This window comes from Pygoscelis adeliae, unplaced genomic scaffold (assembly GCF_000699105.1).
Source record: "Pygoscelis adeliae isolate BGI_AS28 unplaced genomic scaffold, ASM69910v1 Scaffold36, whole genome shotgun sequence".
NCBI lineage: Eukaryota > Metazoa > Chordata > Aves > Sphenisciformes > Spheniscidae > Pygoscelis > Pygoscelis adeliae.
The window spans coordinates 1,771,087-1,784,952 of record NW_008824934.1 but is presented as its reverse complement, the minus strand read 5'-3'; the positions used below and the strand labels follow the sequence as shown (position 1 = coordinate 1,784,952).

Sequence of the window (13,866 nt, the reverse complement as noted above, 5' to 3'; positions counted from 1 at the left end):
CCGCATTCCCAGCTATTTAATACCTTGATTGATGTATATTTAGTTGTTTGCCAGCCCACAGGAGGACAGCCTTCTGAGCTCGCTTCTCCTCCTGCATGAAGCTGGTGACGCAAGGATGTTAAAGAACTAGGCAGGAGTGAGCTGTTTGGCCAGTCATGCAGTTGATCCCAAGTTTGCTAGGACTGGGTGTTACGGTCTTCCTCCCTAGCTTGCTGAGCCAAGAGAGGGAGATCAGTAGCGGGTTTAGGCTCTGTTTGGAAGAGTGGAGTTGCCCTCTGTTGCCACAGCCTTTGGCTTCTTGCAGGAGTGAGAACGCAAGTTCTTTCTGCCCAGGGCTGGCCTGAGGAAAGGTCTGTGTGCCTGAAAGCTTGTCCGCATTTTCCAATTATATCATCTGATCTAATAAAAGATGTTCTCTCTTCCTGTAAACCTTGCTATGTCTCCACGTTAAACCCCGGACCTGGGCATGTTGAGATGCTTGGGCCGCCTGGCTTTAGGCACCTGTGTTGAGTGGCTGAGATGAGTGTCCCTGTCTAGTCAGGGGAGAGAATTGGGTTCTGTTCTGCATCACCCTCAGGAAGTGACTATTTCTCTCCATGCCGGAATAAGGGGACGGGGCTCTAACTTGCGTGCCTTACAGCTGTGTGGTCTACATGCTCCTGTCAACTGTCCAGAAAAAGCTAGCTCAGGAGGGCTGTGCAGAAACCCTTCTCTCTGAAGTACGGTTGTTTGGGGGCCAGCAGTACGTGGTGTTTAACGTGGAGAGCAGGGCAGTATGCTTCCCCAAAGAGCTCACGGGGTGGAGAGAGAAGGTGCACAAGTGAAGGGTTATGAACCCTGCTTTGGAGGGCAGAGGAACTGAGCCAGAGCCAAATGAAGGGACTGCTTTTTAAGCTGAAATTAGGAAACCCGAAAAGCAAGCAGGGGTGCAAAGATGTTTCTGAGTATCTTGAAGGTTCCTCCCGAAGGAGTCCTGCCCCTGACAGGAGCAGAGCCTGGATCCGTGAGCTGGTGCTCTCGCCTCCCAGCCACGCTGAAGGCGATGACTGCTGTTTCAGCAGTCGCTCAGCATGGAAGGCCTGGAGCAGAAATCTCTCATGCTGCTTTGCACGGAGGAAGAAGATTTCATAGGAAGTGCTGTTCAGCTACAAGCAGCTCCGTGGAACATAACTTTGCCCATTAGCCATTCTTTTTTCTTTCTCTAGCTTTGGCTGCCCATAAACGGACAGACAGATGTCGTCACGTACCATGTGCGCGTGGTGGTTACCCTCCCCAGTCCCCTTCTAAACACTCAATTCACAGCTGCCGGCTTTGTACCGATAAGAGAACGAGATGACTTCCTTTTCTTCTCTCCACCCCCACTCCCTTCCAGAATAAGCTGGGCTGTTTTTTGGTAAATAACTAGCTGTCACTTCTTCACTTGAAACTTTCCAGGCTCCGCCACCTTGGCCAACCCTCCTGAAGGATGCTGGAGGCTGGAACGTTCCTATCGGGCAGCAAACTGCCTTCCGCATCCTAGAGCAAGCTCTCCCCACCTCCCATATCCTACGAATCTTACTGCCTTTTGAGCTGTCCTGTGGTTTCTGTGGACTAACGAATCTCTCTGCATACTCTGCCGGGTCAGGAACCTTGACCAGTTATGGTGAGGTAGGATATCTGTTCTGTGTATGTCTAGCTTCTATTTTTAACAAAGCTGATATTTCTGAGTGGGAACAGAGCGAAGGGGAGAAGGTATGGAGATCATCTGTGTAGTTTAGATTGCACAGAAAGGTTCCACTTGTGCTATAGGAGGATGTGAGCTAATAACAGCCGAAGGTGTGGGCGCTGTTAGGGTGGGAGTAGTGATTAACAGTGCTTGTTAGCCACAGACTAGCAAATTCTCTGCAGAAGTGCAAGATTCTCCAGTGGAAACTACCCTTCAGATGCCTCTGCGGCACAGGGGTGATGGTAACTTTCTCCTTGTGCCGGCTTCAGCACTGGGAAACAGTGTGTTAGCAGTTTCGTTTGTATGATTACTATGATTACTGTTAATATGATTACTGAAGAGACTTTTGGTGCTGACTGCAGCCTGGGAGAGTTTATCCCTGCTGTTAGCAGTATGTTATTTTGTGATGTTATTAGATTTTTATCTTGTATTACCTTGTTAGCAATGCTATGTTAATAGTTACTCGCTTATCTCGTCATTTGCCTCGCCGTGTCCCTAGCCGAGCACGCTTTCATGCGCTGGTAACTAGCTTGGCTGTGTTGGAGCATTGTATGCTCTAGCTGCATTTTGTAGGTACTTAAAAACTGCATGAAATGGCAACATTTAGTCAGAAGGGCAATTTGTAAAGTCGTGAAGGTTACACGGGACATGAACTATAAAAGCAGCTGTATGAGAAAGGGTCTCCTGGAGTAGGGAAGGGACTGTGAAACCATCCCTTTGCCAGGCCGGGAGGCACAGCAGGCAAGAGCATGTGTGAAGAAAGCAATCCTGCCTGCTGGAAGCGCAGGGAAGAGACCCCAGGGCAGGGACTGGGCTGTGTCTGAAGCCGTGTTTGAGGTTGTTAAATGCAATGGGGTCGTTATGCAAGTGGCTATGGCTCTTTGCCATGGAGCGTAATGTGGAGCATGCCTTGGGTTTCCCTTCCTTCCTTCCTTCCTTCCTTGGGCGTGCAGAGGGCACGGGCTGGTCTCTGCAGCACTCTGCAGGGATTCAGACGATGAAAGTTGCTACAGCCTGTTGGTAGTTTACATTCCCTTGTATCTCAAGAGCATCCCAAGGCTTTTGCACTACCTCATTTCAATGCTGTTCTCTCACGTGTTGCAGAAGTGACTGGTTTCTCAGTTTCTGGTCTCTTCTTTGGGTGTGTTCTGCTTCATTGGATCATAGCAAAGCAGCTAAACAAATACTTTTCTGCTCCAGGAGGAAGCCTGTCAGTCAGACAACAGCTGGGCTCGTTTCGGTGCTGGCTGGTGATATGTATTTTTAATGCCCCAACTGTCTGGCAGGTGGGCCTGCAATTTAATTTTAACTCGCTTTATGAGAACAAAAACATCTGTAATATACAGGCCAGTAAACTTCCATGAATGGAGGGAGTTCAAAAGAGATTTCTCCTACTATTAGACCTTTTGAGACTAGTAGGTAAGGCCTTCTCTGACTGAGGTTAAAGTGTAGCTCAGTGTTCACGGTGGTCCTAACAGCGGAATACCCTTTGAGTAGAAAAGGCTGATTCAAATACAAGTTCGATTCGGAGAATTAATTCAGAAAATTTGAAAACTGCAGCTGAAAATAATAACCTTGCACACCTTTGGGGCTGATGCATTCAAAACAGCTTGAGGGACTTAGCTACACCTTTTTTAATTAAGAGAACATGGGTGTAAATCCTCTGGGCAACTTGGAAGAGCCCCAGTTTCCTGCTGGTGCAGGCGAGTATAGCTGGGTGTTGAAATGCATGTTGGCCTGGTACAACTAGGTCTGCCTCTCCCGTTCTGTGGAGACCGAGGACTGTCAGGCAAAACTTGCGTCTTTTTCCCAGCCGTTTCGGTCTTGTGCTGTGCTGCCTGTCCTCTGCCTCGGCGTAGCGTGTGCTAAAGCCAGGCACTAAACTAGCAGCTGACTTCTTGCCCGCCACTGTGCTAAGCGAGGTCTCGCCGTGCAGGCTGGAGGGGGGGTTCCCAAAGCCCCCGGGGCTGCAGTCCACCCGCTGGGCTGCCTGCCCCGGCGACTGCTGCGGGCTGCCTCGCGGGCCACGGGGCAGGGTAAGGACCTAAGGACCGCCGGCGGGGGCGTGCCTGGAAGTGGAGCGCACTGTTGAGGAACCAGCGTGCTGAACGTTGATGTTATTTCTGGAGTGAGCAAATATTTGGAATCTGAATGGGGACGTTAACACGGCGCGTATCCTGTAAGGGATTTTTACGCTTGCTTTGAAAACAAACCCAAGCTGTCTCAGCAAGAGCCTCTGCCCTTGGGGGTATTAGGTCCTAAACTCACGGCAAGATCGGTGGGGATTGTACTTGTAGCAGCTGGGTACTGGGCAGGAATAGGTTTTGCTCCTGAAAGCACCCATTGGACTTGCGATTGCTCCTAGATTTCCACAGGCAGCGTGGAGGTTGGGATAGCTGTGGGTAAATCACTCGGGTAGCATTACCAAGACTAACAGTTCCTCTCCTGCTGCACCCTGCTGTCCTCCTGGAGCAGCCTTCTGCTGGCCTTAGTTCCTGGCTGGAAACGTCTGTAAGGGTACCCGGTGCCTGAAGTCCTCTGCTGCCTGTGGGAGCATGCACCGTTGCTACCCAGGGTAGCAGCTGATGCCTGTTCCGGCCTCCTGGGGTCTTTTCTTCAAGTCCCATCGGTTCTTCTCTGCAGATGACAAGGAGAGGTGCTAATCTGTGGTCTTGCCTCCCCAGCTACCTCACACCTGGATTTTACCAGCTATAAATTTTAGTGATAGGCTGCGAGCCAAATCCCTCGCTGGTATGAATGATTCAAAGAGAGAGGTGGCAGGTTTAGGATTTGTCCTTTATCAAAGACCGTCCCCTGAGGAAAGGGGGACAGATGGCTTACCCTGCAGTCTCTGCCCCAAGCCTTTACTACACTAGTCATAGAATTTGAGTTAAAGTTTACATAACACCCCTCTGCCCAAATCGTGTGGGTATCCCATAGCTGACACGCATTCTTGGCAGTAAAGAGGGGCTGTATTTGTGTGTGTAGTTCATTTCCTGAACAGTCAAACCGACTTTTGAGGTGGCCCTGTGTTTAAATCAAATGCACAACGAGTAGAAATACTATGTCTAATTGCAGTGCTCGAGAACAGGAAACTTCATTGACAGATTTACACGTAGAGGTAAGTGTTAACATGCCGAGTCTGCCGTATCCCAAGATGCTGAAACACTTCGCTCTAGCTTGCTTATGAATCTTGCATAGCCCTTTTGGGGAAGCGCAGGGGATATGGTTTAATGCCATACTGCAATGTCGTGGTAGGGCAGTCCATTCTCACCTAACACCCTGAGGTAGAATAGGGCTTGTTTTCTCCTACTCTCTCTTTGAAGTCAAACCTCAGTGGGATACTCCCCATGCTGCTTTCCGATATCTGGCTTCAGGTGCAACTGGAGAGACCATGCTACTCGGGCAAAGAGGAAAAGTTGACAAGATGCTATGTCCTCCACCTCCAAACACAAACTATTGAGATGCAGAAGCGGGGGCTGAAACCCCACATCTTGGAGAGCACACTCAGACTTCACTTTCTGCAAAAAAAGCTACCTTGCGGTGTTGGTGGCCCATGCTAGGAGGGCTCCGCTATGCCCAGAGAGACTGAGCACAGGGGAAAGCTTTTCACAAGGCGTGCTCGTCTCTTGGCTATTGCCTAGAACTAGCTGAGCCTACAGTAGTATTTTTGAGATTTGACAGGAGCTGGTCTGTAAATGGCTGATTTTCTTCATCTGTTACGGTTCATACGCCAACATTTCTACAGTCTTCTTTCTGATATGACTCCGTCCTCAGAGTGCTCTGACATGGTTCTCTTGATAACACGTGTAACTTGGTGGGGATAGGCCCTTGCGGGATAGGGAACCATGTGATGCTCTAAAGAAGGAACTCTTGCATCCAAGCAAGAGCGTGTAATATCTTATTTTGGAAGTGAAAATGTAAGTTTGTACTTGTGGTGGGAGGCCAAGCTCTCTAACAACTCCTCCTTCCTTCCTGCCTTCAGTTCTTAGTTTGAAGCATCTCTTCCTGTGGCTAGAGAGGACCAGCTGGAGCCCGATGTTTGACAGTGTCCTTCCGTGGCTGTAGTTAGGCATGCTGCATATGGTAGCCACAAGGTAATGTGGGCGCAAGAATACCCAAGCGTAACGGCAAACAGGCACACTCTGTTTTGCATTGATCCACTATCTGTCTCCACAACAGAGTGGAACGATCAGTTAGACTTTTCTCTGATGTGTGGTAAATGTCCCCTGTACCATCACTGTGTCCTAATGCTCACTCTACACCCTTTGGATAGGCTCTCCTGGCTGCACGAGTTGGCCAAAGAGAAACCCAGAGCTGCTGCTTCTGCAGCCAGCCTGAATGAAAGCGCAGCATGCTGGGTACTAGGATGTTGTTGCAGGAAGTCTTTTTAGCAAGGGGAGAGCTTGAGAAATACACGTGCTCGAGTTTTTGCAAGCTGATGCTCTAAGGACTAGAGCTGCTAGATCAAGTGTTCGTAAAACGTTGGACCATGAGCGGTGGTAGACCTTCAAAACGACACAGGCACAATCCCTCTCATTCCTTGTACATGTGCCCAAGGGTGCACGGCCCCTCCACGCCCCCTCGTCTGCTCCGGCCTCCCGGGGGGGGGGGGGGGGCTGCAGGAGCTGGCCTCGGTGGGGCTGAAATGACAGCAGCTGCTCACTGACGTGAGGTGAGGAGGACACAGCAGGCAGGTGCCAGGCTCTTTCACATCCTTTATGTGCACCCATGCGAGCGCGTAACGCAACTCAGCTTTGCGCTGCAATTGAAGGCCAGGTCACACAGTCATGCTCCAGTGCCCTACTGTTTGCTCTAGTCCTGCGGAGCACGCTGTCCTTTTTGTCTGCAGATGATGTATTTTTGTGTCCTGGGTCTTAATTTTGTCCGCGGCTTCCTTTCCTTGTCACTGCAGGGCCTTTATCTGGGGAGTGCAAGACGTGATGGTGAAAGAGGTTTTCTGTATCAGCAGTGTGGGATGGGCTGTGAGGAAGTCCCTGCGATAGGCAGAGCCTTCAAACGCTCTGGCTTAACGTGTGTGGAGGCCGGGGGGGGATCAGGCTCTCTGCAGCCACTTCAGCTTGGATACGGCCTAGACTAACGTTGGCTGCTGGAAGGATCACCGAGACAAGTAACTGTGAAATCAGCATCTCCCGTGAGCTGTCCTCCCTTTTAGACCTGCTGATCTTCCTCCATCTTCCCTGAAGCTGGGGTGAGCTGTGTCTCTAAAACTAGAGCTGAGAGATCCAGGCAGAAATGCCATTGAAACAGGCGTGTGACTAAATGAGTGCGGAGCACAAAAGTCGCTGCTAGACGCCATTGGCAGTCACTAGGTCAGCCTGCAAGCTCGCGGTCCCTTTCAGGTTCTTTGAACCGTGTATTGTCCTTCCAGGCTGGTCAGCCTTAATGGAAATTAGGCCCAGCTTGGAGGCTGCATTTCATAGGAGCGTGAAGCACCAGTCCTAGTCCTGGTCTCGCTGGGTAAAATTCAACAAGCCGCGCTACTTTGGGCGTCTCCCACGCCCTGCTTCCCGGGCTTCACATTGTGAGATCCTGTTGCAGGGACCACCCCTTGAGAGCTTTCTGCAGTGTCTGTCACGGTGGGGCTTTGCTCCTGATCGTGGCTGTGCTATAAAGGGAGTTAAGGTGTAGAACAGAAGTACCTTAACGTGTTTGAATGAAGGGCTTCTGTGCCTGCGCTTCCCACTGCAGGCTTTGAACTTGAAGGCAGCTCAGAGGAGGACTTGGCTACGCTTTTATCAGTCCAGGCTGTGTCTGGGTACACGGGAGCCACGTTAGTGAAGGGGAATGTTGTCCTGCCCGCAGCTGGAGCAACGCTGTCTTGGATAGTGTAGCTGGTACATCTCCGCGGCTGAGTGGCCAGTCCCTGGCTCCAGAGAGGAAGGAGGGCGTGCTGTAGCTGTGTGCTTTGGTTTGCATTAGTGAGATCTGAGAAAGGAGTGGGGTCTGTTTCTGAAGTGGAAAGAGCATCAGTCAAAATGCTAATTTTAACAGTTTCACATTAAAGCAGAGAAGCAGAGTAGCTCCTTGCAGACTTTGCAGAGCAGATGCAAAGTGATGCGTAGCCTTAACTGGCTGCTATTTATGTGACAGGAGTTTTTTCGTGGTATTTGTCCTTGGAGTGATTTCTCTCTGTTCTGATGCCAGCCAGATTTAACAAGCTATCTAGTTCCTTAGGCAAAATCATTGCTCTGGACACCTAACCAACTTGAAACCCTTTGCTAAGAGACTGTGACAGATCATGAACGTGTTGCTGCTTTTAGGAAGGGGGGAGGTGGGGTGGATGGCTCAGAAGGTGAATGAATGGGACAGCGCGTGAAAAGGGGAAGATGTGCCAATGGCAAGCATGGACTAGAATAATTTAGATAAAGGGACTGAATCATAGGCAGTAGATGAGTGCAGAATCTTGCATGTGTCAGGGAGATAGGACAGATGTGAATTTATATTAATTAACAATTAATGCCAGCGGAGGCTCCAGAGCCAGTAAATGGAAACTGTCTGCACCAGCTCCCTGCCAGGAGGGTGTTGCCTGCTCCTATTTTTCTAAGGCCTGCAGGAAAGAGCTCCTGGAGTGCTTTTACTGCTGTCTCTGGGTTTTATAAGTGTGCTCTCCTCTTCCTTTTTCAGCAAAAGCCACCCCCTCCCCCAGGATGGCAGCTGTGGGTCTGTCCAGCCACCTTCCTCCAGGTCTCCAGAGGCAGGCCTGAAACTGGAATTAAATGACAAAGTCACAAACCTGATCTTGCCCACGTAGTCAGAGGCCATCGCTAATCCCTAGCTAAAACCAGTTTCTTTGACTGAAACCGCTCTGCCCAGTGCAGTGTCTTGCAAGTGACATCTGTGGAAAAACTCTTTTGAAGAGCTGTATGTGAAACCATTTCTGACAGTAGTATTTGAGTTTCAAACCAAAACGTGGGTAGTGAATTAAAACCCCTCTTTGAATGTGACGTAGAGGAGCGTTAGGTACGCTGCCGCTCTGCAGCTCAAAGCAGCTCTGCTTTGCCTTTCATGAAGGTCATCATCTAATGGGCAGAGATGTAGGTTGAGGTTTCCATTACTGCAGCCAAAGCTGTTTCACACCCACTCTGCGCAAGCACCAGTGGCCTATCCTGCAGAAGGGCAGTGGGCTGGGGATGGTCTCAGGAAGGGCTGGCCTAAAGACTGCTGAATCAAATGGAAAAGTTGCCCTTGCCTTGGTATTGAGCTCTGACATGTCACCTGGCTTGAAAATCCGCCGGGAAGGTAGCGGGTGCTAGGAGGGGAATGTGGCTTTCCGCAGACATGGAGGGAGGCCTTCCCCTGGGGGTTAGGGCTTGATAACTAAACTGCCGAGGGGGTGTGAGCGGTTCCTACAGCACAGTTTCGGCGGCGCAGCAAGGCATGAAGACTGAGTAGTGCTGGTCATCCTTCATGGCAGCGTTGATAGCTGTTGAAAACAGCCCCAGGGGCTTCACTGGGGCTTGCCGGTGGGCTAGCAGCCTGGGCTCTGGTATGAAGGACCAGGGCTCTGGGTTTTGTGTCTCTGGCTCTGCTGCTGCTTTGCTGGGCCTGGGTGAGACCCTCTCTGACCTGAGCCCGGCAGAAGAGTTCTGCAGGACCCCGCCACGTGTAATGCCGCACAGTTAGGTTAATCGGCACCCCAAAGTTGTCTATGTCCACTGCTGTCAGGTCACCAAGACTCTGCTGGACTGCTTTGCCTCATCTCTTCTCTCTGACACAGTGCTCTGCCTTGCTCTGGTTGTGTTTTCTCTGGGGAAGTCCCTCTGTGCGCACACATTCACTAACCATATGTCTTGAAATTGAACGGGGGGAAAAAAAACCATTGAGCAAAACCCCGACTCTTTTCACAGGGTGTCAATGGAAACCTGGCCTTTCTCAAGGAGGTGGGGCTGGTGGTTGGAAATGTGCATGCATCCTCAGCCTAGGCTGGCCGTTGCACACAAAGGGGGTTGATAGCATCAGCTTTTTCTTGTGGTATCTAAATCCAGTGGGGCACATAAGCTGCTTAAAAGAGACGGCTACAAAACCCTGTGGATAGCTACAGAGTTTGCCTGCAAAAACTACCAATCTGCCCCTCCTGAAATGAGAGCTTGACTTCTGCTTTGCAGCAGAAAAGGGTCTCTGGCCTCTTCCAACCCAGCACACCTTTTCATCCTTGCTGTTTAATATTGTGCTCTTTTCAACCATTCAGCCATTGTCCGGCTATGGGGTAGGAGTGGGGGAAGCTGGTTACTCATGTCAAAAGCACGTCAGGGTTTTGTCCTACTTACCTGCTCTGGTACGGCTACTCTGAGATCCTGTGTTATTTTTATTGAAGGGTTTGTCAAGAACCAGGGGATCTCAAAGATATCACGTGAAGTATGGGTTGCGCTGCATGACCCTGGCTTCTGTGCCTCTCTGTCCCCCATTTATCACTGGAGTCTTTCTTTGGGTGTCAAAACCTGTTGGCAAAGGGTCATGGAGCGGCTTGAAGGCACTCTGCCCTGCCCGTGTGAGTGATCGGGGGGAGGCTGCGGGAAGGCTGGAGGCACCATCCTTCTCTCTGAGACAGTTTGAAAAGTGGGTGAAAACTGTGAATCTGCTTATTGGGAGCAATCCCACCAACCTCCGTTCAGGGTCAGGGCCTCAGCAGCCGGTCCAGCTGCTCTTTGCTGTTGCTTGTGCCGTTCCTTGTCTTTAAGTGTTGGAGTAAACAGCACTTGTGGAAACGGGCCAGACTTTCTGCATAAACACCTTGTTTGCGTTGAGTTGGCTGTTTGTGCTAGTGGTGAGAACTTGGTTTGTGCAAAAGTTGGACTCTTTAAACGAGCCAAAGGATGTTAGACATCTAGATTCTATTGGAATTCGGTGAAAATAAGGTGAGTACCTTCTCCGAGAAAGTAGTTAACCATTCTCACGGGAGTGTGAGATCCATTAGAAAAATGCTCTGTAAAATATATGCGGAAGGAAACAAGCCAGTTCCTATAGAAGTGACTGTTGCACCCCAGAGGATGCAACGCAGACTTCTGTACCTGCTATGGAAATGGGTATGCTGATTTAGAAATGTAGTGAGAATTTTTGTTTGTTTGTTTTAAAGTTGTTTACAGAAGTCTTGGGGGATATTAGATTATGTGCACTGTCACGGTTAGCTGTCATGATGCTAATTGCTTTAGGAAAATGAAAATATTTACCTGTATGTAGAATTGAATAGATTTGCAGGGTATATTTATTTAATACACTCCCTTGAGGCTATGCTTGGTATAATGAGTCTTCTGATGGGATTTGAATTGAACCAGACTAGAACCAACAAAGGAGGCTGTTGTGGCTCTGTCAGGTTTGAGAAATGCTTTATATGCAGCCATGCCTGTGTAGAACAGCTTTCAATGAAGATGTGAATGCTAATAATTCAGCATGGAAACATCTTGAAACCAACAGTAGCCTGCTGTATAGTAAACGCACAGTTTGCTAAATTAAGCCTTAATGTCACAGGACAAGTATGACCTCTCCTCAACTAACATGGAATTGCTTATTACCATCTTTTTAGGAAAGTCTGCCCTCCCCCCCTGCCCCCCCCAAAGGTCTGGGAAATGCCATGCCATGCCATGCCAGCACCTCGCTGTGGATTTTTGCTGATGGCCAATGTTTTAGCATCTTGCTTAGTGCCATCCCGCAGGCGGGTCTGCGTCAGTATCGCCGTGTGGTGTGCTGTTGCGGGACCTGCTGCAAAATGGAGCACCTTTCTTGGAGTCTCTACTCCTATCAAGGAAGTATCAGAACATCTGTGTTTTGGGCAGAGGAAACCTTCAGCCCCGGTGGATCCAGAGAAAAGCTTGGACAAGGTGACCCTGAGTGTCTTCAAACAAGGAGAATGCAGCCTTGCTTTTACTGTCGGTTTTATACGTCAACTCCACACTCCAAATCTCACCTCTCTTGTTCAATGCTTGAAGTTAGCACTACTGACGCTCGGGATGCTTTCTGTTTTGTATGAGGTCCTGGGTGGTTTCTAGAAGGTTTGCTCTTCCTTTTGCAGCCTGGGGGGTTTATAAATTGAAGAGCTGCTGGCAGCATGTGGTCTGCTGACAATTTCTCACGGTACAGGCTTCCTTGCTCAGCTCGACCCCAGGTGGTCTGTGAGGAACAGCCCGCTCACACAAGCAAGTTGCTGCTGCTCTTCGGAGAGCTGCAATGCTGTAGCTGCTTCCTACCCTGCACCATATCTGCAAAAAGCCCTAAACATGCAAGTGAGGAATGCCTTTTTCATTCCTCTTGGAAACCAGTGAGTGTGCCAGATTTTGGTCTCTTCAGCAGGGAGCATTCCTCTGACAAATGGGTCTAAATATTACTGTTAGCTCTGGGACTCCTACTGTAACCTGGTACCTTGGGCCAAGTTGCCAGGCAGCTGAGAGGCCAAAGCAGCCTTGCTGAGCGTGTGGGCATGATATTCCCCAACCACAGGCAAGCTGTAGAGAGCGAACCATGCCGTGTGGAGCCTTGCTGTTCCCAGAGGCAGCAGGGTCTGAGTCCCAGCCTAGGTAAATCTCCCTCAAAAAAAGAGCTGCTTGTCTGTTCTCCAAGCCAGGATCCTGATTCTGTTCCTCCTCCTCCATACCAGAGGTCTCTCGCAGGAACAGGACAGCAGCATTCACTCAGCCCAGAAGTTTGCACCTACTAGTCCCATTCCAAGGATTAATAACCTTACAGAGAGTGAATTGCTTCTCTGACTGTCCCAGCTTCGCTTCTGCTTCAACTATGTTGTGAGAGCTCAAGAGGTGTGTACCCTTCGCTGTTCAGCACTGAAGGGAGTGTCTCTGTTGTGTGCAAACACAAACTGATGGGTCTTTATATTCCCTTTAAATGGATAATAAGTGTCCGGATCCTTTAAGCAGCTCTGAAGATTTCTTCCTATTTGCTGAATAGGAAACTTAAGTCTTGCAAAGCACTGCGTTGCCCCAAGTTACGCCTGCTCTCGCAAGTCAGCCTCCTCGTTTCTCTGCTGGAAGAAGCTTCGGTTGTTTATTTGCTTGGCTGCCTCCAAGGACAGGGTCTGCATCCTGCCCGTCCTTCGCTGCGGTGGGAGGCGGGGTGTCTCTGGCTGTGGGACCGGGGGGTCCGTCTGCCCTGTATCGACAGCATCTGCTGTGAACACTGACCCTTGCTCCTGGCTAGTGTCAAGAGGCTATAGCATTGCAGAAGGGAAGTCTGGTGGCGGTTGGTCACCTCCTCCCCCTTTTCCAGTTTCTTGAACGACCTCAGCTTGCTGGGTTGGAGTTTGTGTTGAACCAAACAGGGCTAACCACACACGAAGTGCGTAGGCGTTGTCTCTTGAGCCACATTTGCTTTGATCCTCTCCAAGCCTAACAAAAAGAAGCTTTACCATTACAAATGCTCCAAATTCTCTTGCTGACGTTGGGCTAAATTGGCCTTCAAACCCAGGCACTAGGGGCCCGCAATGGATGTGCACCTGGTGCTGGCTTCTCTGGGGATGCCCCCAAATACGTGCAGTGAAACCCTGGGCACATGCTGTTCCCAAGCCCCGTGGCAATTGCTTTAAAGTCTTCAGTGATGACTCTGGCTTTCATGTGTGCAGTATTCCGGGGTAGACATCCTGTGTCTGCTCGGAGGGGAGCGGGTCAGTGAGTCTCAGCAGCCAGCGTGTTCGCTTGGCAGCCTTCTCTTCCGTGCAAGACGCACGTTGTACCTTCTTTGAGCTGTGTGAGAGAAGGGAAAAAGAAAAGGTGGTGATCTGGAATAACTTGCTCCCATCTCCTTCGGGACTTCACTTAGGAACTTTATCGTTTACCTATAGGTCAAAGGATCTTGGGCCCCAGCAGCTCTGTAAGTGTTAGCTGGGAGATGTATCCCTCTGTGATACCCCAGACAGTCATTTTCAAGAGTTCATCTGCTGGTGGATCAAGATGCTGGCACCCTGCTTCCCCCATGCCACATTCAATGGCCTCTGAATCTTTTCAGAATTATCATTGCAGGTATGGTGCTTTTTATCCGTGGGACGTTTGCTGGAGCTGTTTAGAATACCGGGATTCCCAACTAGGCTTTTAAAAATGCCTTGTTTTATAGATTTCTGAGGGTGTAACGGTGTTGCTCAACTATTTGTTCTGTTTTATCCCAAGACAAGGGCACAAGGATGCATTCCAGCAGAAAAA

At 49.9% G+C, this 13,866-nt stretch overlaps 1 protein-coding gene across 1 annotated transcript in view; it reads left to right on the top strand.

Moving 5' to 3' along the window:
- The first annotated feature begins 1,610 nt into the window (after positions 1-1,610).
- LOC103917957 (tyrosine-protein phosphatase non-receptor type 11-like) overlaps positions 1,611-13,866 on the top strand; it is a 41,466-nt gene continuing 29,210 nt past the window's right edge. Inside the window, exon 1 of the mRNA XM_009325179.1 lies at positions 1,611-1,647. Within this exon, the coding sequence (XP_009323454.1) occupies positions 1,640-1,647 (8 nt within the window). The 5' untranslated portion in view covers positions 1,611-1,639. The remainder of the gene's footprint in view (positions 1,648-13,866) is intronic.